This window comes from Dendrobates tinctorius, unplaced genomic scaffold (assembly GCF_039654945.1).
Source record: "Dendrobates tinctorius isolate UK_male_01 unplaced genomic scaffold, ASM3965494v1 ptg000276l, whole genome shotgun sequence".
Classification (NCBI taxonomy): domain Eukaryota; kingdom Metazoa; phylum Chordata; class Amphibia; order Anura; family Dendrobatidae; genus Dendrobates; species Dendrobates tinctorius.
The window spans coordinates 2319834-2334259 of NW_027361943.1; the positions used below are offsets into that span (position 1 = coordinate 2319834).

General features: G+C 41.6%; 1 protein-coding gene across 1 annotated transcript in view; it reads left to right on the forward strand.

The window, feature by feature from the left end:
* The window catches only part of CPAMD8 (C3 and PZP like alpha-2-macroglobulin domain containing 8), a 357262-nt gene that overhangs the window by 196149 nt on the left and 146687 nt on the right, over positions 1-14426 (forward strand). The window contains exons 20-21 of the mRNA XM_073559839.1: positions 9063-9294; positions 10238-10391. Of these exons, the coding sequence (XP_073415940.1) occupies positions 9063-9294; positions 10238-10391 (386 nt within the window). The remainder of the gene's footprint in view (positions 1-9062; positions 9295-10237; positions 10392-14426) is intronic.

A 14426-nucleotide genomic window follows, 5' to 3' on the forward strand; every position in this document is an offset into this window, starting at 1 on the left:
AGTCTATCTTTCTGTCTGTGTTAGTGTTTTCATCTTGCTTCACCGTCATTATATGTTGGGGGCTGCCTATTGCTTTGGGGTCTGCTCTGGGGCAGTTTAGATTTCCCCTTTCTTTCTTTAGGCCTATTTAATTCTCCGGCTGTGATTGAGGGGTCTAGGGCATCGTAGGAACCCCCCACGGCTACTGCTAGTTGTGTTGATAGGTTCAGGGGTCTGCAATCCGATAGCTGCCAACTTCTCTGGTTTTCTGGACTTAGCTAGCATTTCTGTTTTTGCCTCCTACGGTGACTCAATCATAACAGAACTCATGGATTATGTCTTTGAGGATAACATATTGTAAGAAAACAGGGGTAGTAGATTGAAATCTTTCCTTGAGTTTATTGTAAGGTGTACAAGTAACGCCATTGTATAAATCTTTAATTTTTTTAAGTTCAAGTTCAGACCAAACGGGGTCAATGGTCTGATTAGACGCTTGAAAGATAACTGATAGAGACAGATTTTTTATTGTGACTTCTTTGTTAGAGCCTCTTTTAGGAGTAGAAAATTTTTTCCAAGCTTCAGAAATAGCTTGAAAAATCGGATGAGAATTTGTAATTAATTTTTTATGAAGGAGTTGGTTCAGAATTAGTAGGTGAAGAGGTTTATAATTATTAAAGAACAGTTCTAGTTCATGCCAAGCTGGTGTCGTATCATGAGGCCACCAGTATGAGCTTTGTTTGACTAAATTTGCAATGTTATAGGCCGTAATATTTAGGGAACCAGCTCCACCATAAGATTTATGGTTGTATATAATATTTTTTGCTATTCTGGGTCTTTTGTTATTCCATATAAAGGAGTTTAATGAGGCTTGAAGGTTTGTGAGAGAGGAAGTGGGTATTTTTAAAGACAGTGTGCGAAGTAGGTATAGGATTTTTGGGAAAATATATGACTTGACCATCATGATTCTTCCCCACCAAGAAAACCCATCAACTCTAGATGTACGGAATTCATTAAAAAGCTTTTTAGTAAGCAGCTCTAAATTTATTTTTACTAGAGAGTTTACGTTTTTGATTAATTTTAGGCCTAGATATGTCAGCCCATCAGTGGCCCACCCCCAAGGTGAGAGGCCCTCAATTTCCTCTTGGTCTGATCCTAGGTTAAAGCCAAGTATTTTGGATTTTGAGTCATTTATTTTAAAATAAGAGATTTTAGCAAAAGTCTGGATTAAGGTTTGTAAGGCAGAGATAGAGTTGCTTGGATCTGTGAGGGTAAGAATAATATCGTCTGCATACAAAGCTATTTTAAAATCTCTGTGCAGAGTTTTGGTTCCCGAGATCTTTGTGCTGTTCCTGATTAGTTGAGCCAGAGGTTCAATAGCTAATGCAAAAAGCAATGGTGACAATGGGCAAACCTGTCTGTTCCCATTAGCTATATTAAACGTAGAGGAAAGATGATTGTTGGAATAGACCCTCGCACCAGGGCCGGAGTACAAAGCCATAATACCTCTCGTGATCTGAGAAGCCATTCTAAATTTTTTGAGAGTTGCTTCGAGATATGACCAATTAAGGCGGTCGAACGCTTTCTCAGCATCAAGAGAGATAACAATGGCCCTGAGTTTGTTTGAGGAAATAAGCTTAATTATGTTAATAAGTCTTCTTGTACCATCTATGGATTGTCTTCCTTTGATGAAGCCTATCTGATCATTGGAAATTAAACTCGGGAGGAATTGATTTAGTCTATTGGCCAGGATCTTTGCATACATTTTTACGTCTGTATTGATGAGGGATATAATTAAAAATTTGGCTAGTGTCTGAATTTGGTTTTGGGATTACGATAATTGTCACTTTCAGCATCTCTTTAGGAAATTGACCTCTTTGGAAAGCTGAGTTAAATACTTTGACAAGGTGGGGGGTTAATATATTACTAAAAGACTTGAAATAATCATTACTAAACCCGTCTGGGCCGGGTGATTTGAATGTTTTAAGTTTGTTTATGGTATCTAGGACTTCTTGTTCATTGAAGGGAGAAGACAAAAATGATAAGTCTTCGGGGTTAAGCTTTGGAAGGTTCATGCTGGAAAGAAATGATCTATTCAAGATGCCGACTGATGGCCATCAGAAAAATGAGTAAATTCTCTAGATGTGGTGTTCAAACAGTGGAATGAGTCGAATACCTCGTGATTATAAATCCAGCTGTTCAAGGATTGCGTTTTTTGTCTGCTGGGAGAGGTGGAGTCTAGTACACCATCTGGCACCATATTAAAGTCCCCTAACAAAAGTAGGGTTCCTGATCGTAAGGTGTCTAATTTTTTCATTAGCTTAAGCCCCCGTTACACACTGCGATATCGCTAGCAATATCGCTGTAAAGTCACCGATTTTGTGACGTTGCAGCGATATTGCTAGCGATATCGCTGCATGTGATACTTACCTCCGACCGGCTCCCCCGCTGGTTATCGCTGATCGCGCGAGAAGCTGCTGGACCATTCCTTGTCGGTCACTTCCTGCGGCGCTTCCTGCTGTGACGACGAGCGACGCGTGGAGCCGGGCGGGAGGACGCAGGATCGCCCCGTCTGACAGGTAGTAGCGATCCCCGTCCCCTGCGATGTCGCTGGTGAGATCTGCCTGTGAGGCAGCTCACTAGCGACCACCCAGCGATTCACCAGCGATCCTGACCACGTCATATCGCTGGTCGGGATCGCTGGTGAGTCGCTAGGTGTAACGGTACCCTTATTCAGGAAGCTAATTTGTCTGATGGTGGGAACATAAGTATTAACTATTTTGAAGGTTTGGCCGTTCAATTTGCACAGGAGAATATGATAATGTCCTTTTTCGTCCTTTACTTCAGAAAGCAATTCAAAGGAAATTGAGTTACTAATCAGGGTTAAAACCCCAGTTTTCTTTCGTGAGCCGCAAGATTCAAATACAAATGGGATATTTTTGAGAAGGGTGGTTATCTTTTTTGAACTTGGTTTCTTGAAGGCATACAACCTCAAGATGCATCCCGTTTATCTCCCTACCAATGGAAAATCTCTTCCAAGGGCTATATAGGCCCCTGACATTGTATAATACGAATTTTATTTTCATGTTACAAGAATGGCTGGGTTCGTATGAAGTGGGGTAGAGGAAATGCAGAAACCAGAGTGCACCTACCTTTGTAGAACTTAGTTGTCCAAAAACCTCAAACTATATACCTATTTGAAACCAAAAACAAAAGAGACACAAAAACAATAAGAACAAAATTGTCCTTCAGGAAGAGCCGATCCGGAAGGCTCTAATTCCTTAGTGGGGAAAGTTTGTGTATGGATCCCATTGGAGGCATCCCTTGGCATAACAACACTATTCCCAGAAGGATAATAATAATAATCTTATGTGATATATGAGTCCATAAAGTAGTAGAGAAGTGAGAAAACCTGTGGAAAGATGAATAATAAGCAGTACAGTACAATACATTGACCAAATAATCAAGAAGTGTAGAGAGACCTTATAACAAGGTGAGTAAATATATTGACCAGGTCTCTCCATTGGATCATCCCTTGTCTGACGAGCGCCCAGGGTCTTGAGAGTTTGAGATTCTATCGCGGTCAGGTATCCTGTAGTAGGACAGGAAATCTCTTCCTTCTTTAGGTGAGAAAAGGACGGTCGTCTTTCCTTTGTAGATTATCAAAAGTTTAGGTGGGAAGCCCCATTTATGGGGGATTTTATTTTCCCTCAAGGTGGAAGTGACTGGCTTAACCCCTTCGCACCCGAGCCTGTTTTTGCCTTCGTGACCGGGCCAATTTTTTCAATTCTGACCAGTGTCACTTTATGAGGTCATAACTCTAGAACGCTTCAACGGATCCTACTGATTCTGACATTGTTTTCTCATGACATATTGTACTTCATGATGGTGGTAAAAATTTTTAGATATGATCTGCACTTATTTGTTAAAAAAATCAAAATTTGGCAAAAATTTAGAAAATTTTGCAATTTTCAAACTTTTAATTTTTATGCCCTTAAATCAGAGAGCAGATATCATTTGATATCGCACAAAATAGTTAATAAATAACATTTCCCACATGTCTACTTTACATCTGCACAATTTTGGAAACATAATTTTTTTTTTTTAGGAAGTTATAAGGGTTAAAAGTTGACCAGCGATTTCTCATTTTTACAACAAAATTTGCAACACCATTTTTTTTAGGGACCACCTCACATTTGAAGTGAGTTTGGGGGGTCAATATGACAGAAAATACCCAAAATTGACACCATTCTAAAAACTGCACCTCTCAATGTACTCAAAACCACATTCAAGAAGTTTATTAACCCTTCAGGTGCTTCACATGAATGAATGGAATATGGAAGGAAAAAATAAACATTTAACTTTTTTTCACAAACATTTTACTTCAAAACCATTTTTTTTTATTTTCACAAGTGTAAAAAGAGAAAATGAACCACTAAATTTTTTGTGCAATTTCTCCCGAATACGCCAATACCCCGTATGTGGGGCTAAACCACTGTTTGAGCACACGGCAGAGCTCAGAACGGAAGGAGTGCCGTTTGACTTTTTCAATGCAGAATTGGCTGGAATTGAGATCGGATGCCATGTCACATTTGGAGAGCCCCTGATGTACCTAAACAGTGGAAACCCCCCACAAGTGACCCCATTTTGGAAATTAGACCCCCCCAGGGACTTATCTAGATGTGTGGTGAGCACTTTGAACCCCCAAGTGTTTCACTAAAGTTTATAATGTAGAGGCGTGAAAATAAAAAAAAATCATTTTTTTTTCCACAAAAATGATCTTTTAGCCCCCAATTTTTATTTTCACAAGGGTAACAGGAGAAATTGGACCCTAAGAGTTGTTGTCCAATTTGTCCTGAGTATGCTGGTACGCCATATGTTGGAGAAAACTACTGTTTGGGCACACGGTGGGGCTCGGAAGGGAAGTAGTGACGTTCTGAAATGCAGACTTTGATGGAATGGTCTGTGGGTGTCATGTCGCGTTTGCAGAGCCCCTGATGTACCTAAACAGTGGAAACCCCACACAAGTGACCCCATTTTGGAAACTAGACCCCCCAAGGAACTTATCTAGATGTGTGGTGAGCACTTTGAACCCCCAAGTGTTTCAGTAAAGTTTATAATGTAGAGGCGTGAAAATAAAAAAATCATTTTTTTTTCCACAAAAATGATCTTTTAGCCCCCAATTTTTATTTTCACAAGGGTAACAGGAGAAATTGGACCCTAAGAGTTGTTGTCCAATTTGTCCTGAGTACGCTGGTATGCCATATGTTGGAGAAAACTACTGTTTGGGCACACGGTGGGGCTCGGAAGGGAAGTAGTGACGTTCTGAAATGCAGACTTTGATGGAATGGTCTGTGGGTGTCATGTCGCGTTTGCAGAGCCCCTGATGTACCTAAACAGTGGAAACCCCCCCACAAGTGACCCCATTTTGGAAACTAGACCCCCCAAGGAACTTATATAGATGTGTGGTGAGCACTTTGAACCCCCAAGTGTTTCAGTAAAGTTTATAATGTAGAGGCGTGAAAATAAAAAAATCATTTTTTTTCCACAAAAATGATCTTTTAGCCCCCAATTTTTATTTTCACAAGGGTAACGGGAGAAATTGGACCGTAAGAGTTGTTGTCCAATTTGTCCTGAGTACGCTGGTACCCCATATGTGGGAGAAAACTACTGTTTGGGCACACGGTGGGGCTCGGAAGGGAAGTAGTGACGTTCTGAAATGCAGACTTTGATGGAATGGTCTGCGGGCATCATATTGCATTTACAGAGCCCATGATGTACCTAAACAGTGGAAACCCCCAATTCTAATTCCAACCCTAACCCCAACACACCCCTAACCCTAATCTCAGCCCTAACCATAACCCTAACCACAAACCTAACACCAACACACCCATAACCTTAATCCCAGCCCTAGCCCTAGCCCTAACCCTAGCCCTAGCCCTAGCCCTAACCCTAGCCCTAGCCCTAACCCTAACCCTAGCCCTAGCCCTAGCCCCTGCATTTTTTTTTTTACTTTTTTTTTACTTTTTTTTTTTTTATTTTTGTCACAAGATCGCTGCACTGCGATCTGACTCATACTAACGCCACTTCACCTCTGATCATCTGTCAGTGTGAGATCAGAGGAGAAGCAGCGCTACTATGTGACAAGATCGCTGCCTGGCACATAATAACGCGACTTCTCCTCTGATCTCACAATGACAGATGATCAGAGGTGAAGCAGCGTTACTGTGTGACAAGATCGCTGCCTGGCACAGCTGTGCCAGGCAGCGATCAGCTGTGCCAGGCAGCGATCTAGTCACACAATAACGCTGCTTCACCTCTGATCAGCTGTCAGTGTTAGATCAGAGGGAGAAGCCGCGTTACAATGAGGGAGATCGCCGGGAAACAAGCAGCTTTCCCAGCGATCGCTCCCATTGGCTGCTGTGACGCTGACGTCATCGGGACCTGAACCAATCAGGTCTCGATGACGTCGGGGGTCCCAGCATGCATTGCGCACTGGGATCCCCGCGTTGGAAGGTATGTGGGGGTCCCGGGGGGGCACAAAACCGCCGACAGTAGATAAACGTCGGCGCTGCACAAAGCCCAGCAAGCGCCAACGTTTATCTACTGTGGGCGGTCGTGAAGAGGTTAAAAGACTTTCTTCCTTCAATCGTTTCCTTTGAAAGATCCGTAAATAGCTGAAGGTGAGCATAGGGTTCTGGAAAACCTCCTAGAACTTTAACCAATTGTTGAATTTTTTCCTTAATCTTGAAGAAGTGTACCCTTAAGATGGTATCTCTAGGTAGATCTTTATCAATATTCAGTGGTTTGGGAAGTCTATGGATCCTATCTATGATGAGATCTTGGTCTGTAAGTGTCGGTAGTAATTTTTTGTAAATTGTCTTGACGAAGTCTTCTAGTTTATCTGGTGAGATAGATTCTTGTATTCCTCTTATTTTCAAGTTGTTTCGTCTGTTCCTGTCTTCTATATCCGCAACTTTAATTTTAAGTCTGTGAAATTCAGATTTGAGGTCATGGGTGTCTTTTGATAAATCATCAGTGTGTTCTTCCACTACAGTTAGCCGTTTTTCGTGGTTGTCTAACCTGCTGCTAAATTTATCCAAGGTGGACTGTAAAATTTTATTTTGGTTTTCAAATGATTGAGACATACTGGACGTGATTTTCTGGGTGAGAGTATCCATGTAAGAGTGTATGGATATAACATCCAGATTTTGGGAAGGAGAAGGATTGGTGTTATCCATCTTAAATTTTGACCTTTCCGGTGAAAAGTTTGATGAATTATCTCCAGACTCAGGACTTGAAGCGTTGGCTGGCGATATGAATTTTTCAGAAGTTTTACCAGGATTTTTCCTTTTTGATGAGAGAGATGTATCCATGACCTCTTTATGAGGAGATCTGGCCTTAAATGGGTTAATGATATCCACTTGACCTTTAAAGTTAGGATTGTAAGAATCCTGAAATTTTTGTGCTTTTTGAGGAGTCGTATTAGACACTTTCATTGATTTGGACACTGGAGTAGCCTTGAGACTCATCTTGTGCCCTTTTTTGAATCCTGCCTTGCAGGGATTATATTAGAGAGAATTGATATTATTGGTGATGTTTATACTGAATAAACGTTAAAAATATAGAAAATTCTTGTGTCTTCCTATGCCTTTTTATAAAAGGGACCGTGAGGAATGAGATACACCACAGAATCAGATGGCACTTTTAATATTGTATGATTCATACAGTAAAATCCTTTATTAACTGCGTGCCGATATAGACGCGCTCCCTGTGACTTTAAATGCAGCCATGACAGGTGGCTAGTCTTCACACAGGGCTCAGTGACATCAGTCCCGCTCATAAAATATGCAACATGGGAGCCAGCAGCTGATGCACGGCACCGCTGAAGAAAGGCAGATCACCCCACAGGAGCGGTGGGGAGCGGAGGTAGCATAGAAATAGGCACAAATCACAGACTATTTTGTGTCCTTCCGCCTCACAGATCTGTTATGACAGGAAAATGGCATACTTGAGATAGGACGTTGAGATGAAAGCGATCCCTCCGCAGCCGTTATAGCTCCCGCAGCCTCGCACAAAGCAGGAGAATATAGCTAAATTAGGACACCCTGGGACTTCCACAGGGTCTAAAACAGACAAGAGGAGATTCCAAAAAAAAAGTCAATGTCTTTTAATTATGCAACGAGAGAAATCCTGTCAGATTGGGCACAGGGTGGGGACTATTTTGTATCCTTCCGCCAATCAGCTGGTATATGACAGAATTTTTGTAAAAAAATATCTCTAAAAGACAATACAAATCTTTAAAGTGTGGTAGACAAGCGTGGAGATACTTTTTCTGAGGACAAGGACAGCCGGTGGGTAATGGAGGGAGCAGGGAAAGGATTTTTTCACTCACGGTTTAAAATGGTGTCACCTTGCAGTAAAATGGCGGGAAAAGGCCTCAGATTTCAAAAATGTCTTTTTAATGTCCAAAGCTCAGACAAGGGGTATCAGAATGTACCTCTGAGTAACGAGAAAACAATCCTTCCGTGGGTTATCGAAGAGAGCGATTTTCTTTTGCTTTATTTGTCGCTTTAGGAGATGCCTCCTCAGATATCCTGAGCCGTGCATGTTAAACCATCGCCAGCTCAGGCCACGCCCCACAATGGGCAGCACTTTGAACACATTTTATAAGTGTTCATTGACTTGTAAATAACTCATGAAATAATAAAGTTACTTTAAAACCAAGCACACCATTGTTTTTATTATGAAATTCTCAATAAGTTTGTGTCACATGACCCTCTTCCCATTGAAAAAAATAAAGCTGGATCCAAAATGGCCAACTTCACAATGGCCGCCATGGTCACCACCCATCTTGAAATGTTACCCCCAATCGTGGGACAGATCTGCATTAGTATTATTCTGATTTTACTTGCTGTTTACTAGAACAAACCTTTTACATTTGTATAGTTTCATAGTTAATAAAGTTGAAAAAAAGACACAGGTCCATTAAATCCAAGCATAGAAATTAAGCTAAGTATTGTTGGCTCTCTTAATGTTGGCACTGATAGACATTTACAAGTATATATAACTTTTTTTCTTCATAGTGATATTACTGGAGAGGGAGAACTGCGTGTAGAAGTTCCAGACTCTATAACAACATGGATAAGTGAAGCAATTGGTGTATCTGAAGTAACAGGACTGGGCGTCGCTAAAGCAACCCATTTAAAAACATTTAAACCATTTTTCATTGATTTTACATTGCCATACCATGTAATACGAGGCGAGCAGATCAAGATTCCACTTACAGCTTACAACTACCTTCCTATCAACGTTGAGGTGAGGATTCACTTGTATCTGTCATAATCCAGACTGTGTGGGAATAATTGAATGTTAATAAAAGGCTCTTTTTACTCATTCTTCGAGCTTCCCTTCAGTACATAAGTAGTATATGCTCATGATGTATACCCTGGTGTTTGTCTTTATATAAAGAAGATAAGGAAAGCGTAGGATGCTAAAGTTAAACCTGTCTACTCGAAGACAGAAGGACTTAACTGATCACTTTTGTCCCTTTGTTTCAGTCATTAATGAGGGTCTTAGTGACTGGACATCCGGGAATCCAAACTTTTGACACATCACTATGATATGACAAGTATTTTTGGAATGACAGTTGCTGTTTAATTATATATTTAATTTTTTTATGAACTGCAGTATTTTTTTAGTTATTATCTCAGTTAACAGGTAAAGCAAATGTTTTATGCATTAAATCAATATTTGGTATTTGTATTCTTATCTTATCTGACTAAATAATGCATTAAAACATTTTTCTATATTAAAGCGAACCTTTTGTGCAATTCATACTGCCCAATTTGCATGAATTACAGCCTGCCTGGATGATTCCAGCCACGTATATTAGTCTCTGAAATTCTCTGGAATCTCAAGAATAATATGCTTTGAAGATCCGGCTGAGGGCAAGACTAGTCCAGCTCTGCCCCCGGAAGGATCATACTAGCTCCACAATAGCTGATTGCATGTACATAGGGAGAGACCTGTCAATCATCTGCAGCAGCGCTTGGAAGAGCCAGCCAGGAGGCTGAGCCAGACTAGTCTTGTTCTCCAGTTATGGTTCCTGGTTGAATGTTAGTAGTATATTAGCCCTGAAAGACCGGACAACATGAATCGCCTGACAGGTTTTAAGTTAAAGTATTTTTTCACTTCATCATCCATATTCATTTACTTACGTGTTTCTCACATCTAGGATGCTAATTGTGTTTCCTTGTAGGTACATATAAAAATTCTGATCACAAAAGGAGTGAAATTTGTAGGATATCCTGGAAAACAACATCTGATTCGAAAACTTTGTGTGGCTTCAGGAGAGACCAAACCCACATCAGCAGTGTTCTCATTTTCTGAACTAGGAAACGCAAATATTTCAGGTGATTCATTTTTATGTCTCAGATTGTTAAATAATGATAACTGTCCAAATACTTATACAAACTATATATGGTATATTTTTAAGAAACTGAACAGTGACACTTCAACACTATAGTAAGAGAGAATTTTCATTATGACATGCTAAACTAGTTCATCCTTTCTCAAACCCTACAGAGAAGAGTGGGTAGGATTCCTGGCTGAGTCCTGAGACCCCCAACCATCCTACATACAGATAGCTATATAGCCTCAGTAGTCTATGCTAATAAAACCGCTCTGTGAGAGTGAATGTATGGACCATTAAACTTACTATTGAGCCTGTACACCACTCTTGAGTCCGTACTGTGCGCAGCTTAAGAAGCAGTTGTGTTAGAGTCTCTGGAAAAGGATACAAAAAGACAGCAAAGGCATTGACTGAGAGAGAGAGAGAGAGAGAGAGAGAGAGAGAGCTGGAAGCATAGTTCACAAGTAACAAGCTAAAGGAACCCTCTTTACACTACATGGACATGGCAAGAGGAGGAAACTATCACTGCTTGCCACCAGATTCCTGAGGAGGCAAGTGGTTAAAAACCCTTAAGGCCTCTTTCACACTTCAGTTTTTTGCATCAGTTATAATCCGCAACTGATGTGAACGGATGGCACAGGATCCGTTTTTCAGACGGATCCTGAAAATGAAGAAATTTAAAGGAATCGCTGGCCGGGAAGGAGAGAGAGAGAGAGAGAGAGAGAGAGAGAGAGAGAAAATTTTTTTTTCTCCGGCACCCAGAAAGAAATTCGGGTTAAATCAGTGTTTGCAGGATCCGCTAGAGAAAAAAACGTTACAAGCTCCGTTTTGAAATTTTTGAGGATGGTAACGGACAGCAACTTTTGGCGGATCCTCACAAAAAACGGATGCAACGGACATCAATCCGTCACAATCCGCCATTAATGCAAGTCAATGGGAAAAAAACGGATCCTCAAAAAAAATTTGAGGATCCGTTTTTTTTCAAAACCTGGCGGATTGTGACTGATTGTAAAAAACGGAAGTGTGAAAGAGGCCTAAGTCATTGAAAAAAAACTGGCACTAAATTGGCTGGCAGCAGGCCTTGATGTTTTAGTTTGCACATTAATAATAAATAATACATTGTATTTCTATAGCGCCGACATATTCCGCAGCACTTTACATTTCAGAGGGGACTTGTACAGACAATAGACATTACAGCATAACAATAATCACATAGATCATAACAGATACCAAGAGGAATGAGGGCCTTGCTCGCAAGCTTACAATCTATGAGGCAAAAAAGGTAGACACGAAAGGTGGGTGGTAACAATTACCTGATTGTTTGGATCAGCCATAATGTTAAGTGTGTAACAGTACAAAAACAGAGGGATAATGGATGCATAAAGCATGTGGGAACATGATACGGGGAACCTGGTTATGGTAAAACTTTTGACTGTGCCACACAGGGATAGATTAGGTTAATGCGTTGAGGCGATAGGCCAGTCTGAATAAATGCGTTTTCAGGGCACGCTTAAAATTGTGGGAATTGGAGACTAATCCTATTGACCTGGGAAGTGCATTCCAAAGAATTGGCGCAGCACGTGTATAGTCTTGGAGACAGGAGTGGGAGGTTCTGATTATTGAGGATGCTAACCTCAGATCATCAGCAGAACGGAGGGCACGGGAAGGGTGGTAGACTCAGACGAAGCAGGAGATGTAGGGTGGTGCTGAGCCATGGAGAGCTTTGTGGGTGAGGGTAATAAGTTTGTACTGGATTCTGGAGTGGATGGGTAGCCAGTGTAATGGCTGGCACAAGGTAGAGGCATCGGTGTAACGATTGGTGAGGAATATGATCCTGGCTGCAGCATTCAAGACAGAATGGAGGGGGGAGGGTTTGGTAAGAGGGAGACCAATTAGAAGAGAGTTGCAATAGTCGAGACGAGAATGAATAAGAGAAACAGTAAGAGTTTTTGCGGAGTCAAAAGTAAGAAAAAGGTCGAATCCTAGAAATGTTTTTGAGGTGCAGATAACAAGAGCAAGTCAGTGATCGTATGTGGGAGCAAGTATAACCCCAAGACAGCGGGTATGTTGCTGGGGAGTAATAGTGGAACCACACACGGAAATGGCAATATCGGGTATAGGTACAATAGTAGCGGGAGGAAACACAAGGAGTTCAGTCTTTGACAGGTTCAGTTTCAGATATAGTGAGGACATGATGTTAGACACAGCATTTAGACAATCGCTGGTGTTTTCTAGAAAGGCAGGCGTGATGTCAGGAGAAGAAACATATAATTGGGTGTCATCAGCATAGAGATGGTACTGAAAACCAAATCTACTGATTGTTTGACCAATAGGGGCAGTGTACAAAGAGAAGAGGAGGGGGCCTAGGACTGATCCTTGAGGAACCCCAACAGTAAGGGGAAGATGAGAGGAGGAGGAACCAGCAAAAGATACAGTAAAGGAGCGGTCAGAGACATAGGAGGAGAACCAGGAGAGAACGGTGTCCTTGAGGCCAATGGAACGGAGCATAGTGAGGAGGAGCTGATGATCCACAGTGTTGAATGCTGCAGAGAGATCCAAGAGAATTAGCATGGAGTAATGACCATTAGATTTAGCTGTTAGTAGATCATTAGAGAATTTAGTGAGGGCAGTTTCAGTAGAGTGTAAAGATTGGAAACCGGATTGGAGAGGGTGGAGAAGAGAGTTATTAAAGAGATAGCGGATAAGACGGGAGTGGTCCAGGCGTTCCAGGAGTTTAGAGATGAAGGTAAGATTAGAGATAGGTCTATAGTTAGCGGCCCAGTTTTGGTCGAGGGATGGTTTTTTAAGTAGTGGATGTATGATGGCATGCTTAAATGAGGAGGGAAAGATACCAGAAGAGAGAGAGAGGTTAAATATTTTAGTTAGGTGAGGGGTGACAGCAGGGGAAAGGGACTGGAGTAGATGTGACGGAAATAGGTCACTGGTGCAAGTGGTTGGGCGAGAAGATGCAAGGAGCCTGCTTACTTCTGTAACTGGTACAAAATCAGAGAGTGAGCTAGATGCAGTGGGGGAGGGAGGACGGTGCATGGTATGAGGTGATTGGGAGATAGTTTCCTGTCGGATCTGTTCAATTTTTTCTTTGAAGTAATTCGCCAGATCGTCAGCTCGAAGCTCCATGGTTGGGGCCTGTACTCTTGGGTTGAATAGAGAATGAAAAGTGCCAAAGAGACGTTTAGGGTTATTGGACAGTGAGGTGATAAGGGTGTTGAAATAGGTTTGTTTTGAGAGGTGAAGGGCAGTGTTGTATGTTCGAAGCATAAACTTATAATGGATGAAATCTTCGTGTAGATTGGATTTTCTCCACAGACGTTCGGCGCACCTGGAGCACCGCTGCAGGAAACGTGTTTGCAGGGTGTGCCAGGGTTGTCACCATCTGTGTTGTGGTGTTCTATGTATAGGAGGTGCAAATTCATCCAGGGCACTTTGAAGTGTTTCATTGTAATGCTTCAATGCAGAATCAGGACATGAGGGAGTAGATAGGGGCTAATGAAGACTGCAAGTTCTTCATAAGTTTCTGGGTGTTAATGGCCTGTATGTTTCTATAAGTATGGACAGTGGGGGTAACCTGAGTGGCCTGGCAGTTTTTGATAGAGAATGAAAGAAGGTTGTGGTCAGAGAGCGGGAGAGGGGAGTTTGCAAAATCATACACTGCACAAAGCTGAGAGAAGACCAAGTCAAGGGAGTTTCCGTCTTCATGCGTTGGAGAATTAGTAAGCTGCGAAAGGCCAAACGAGGAGGTTAGAGATAAAAGGTGAGTAGCAGATGGGGAGAGGGGAAGAGCAATGGGGATGTTGAAATCGCCCATGATGAGGGTAGGGATGTCACAGGAGAGAAAATGTGGAAGCCAAGTGGCAAAATGATCGTGGAACTGATGAGAGGGGTCGGGAGGACGATATACCACCACCACTTGCAGGGAGAAGGGGGTAAATAAACACTAGATGCCACTAGAAGGAATAACCAAATGGCACAAGGAATGTAGAGTACAAAATGTAAGCAATTTTATTCATATTAGAAT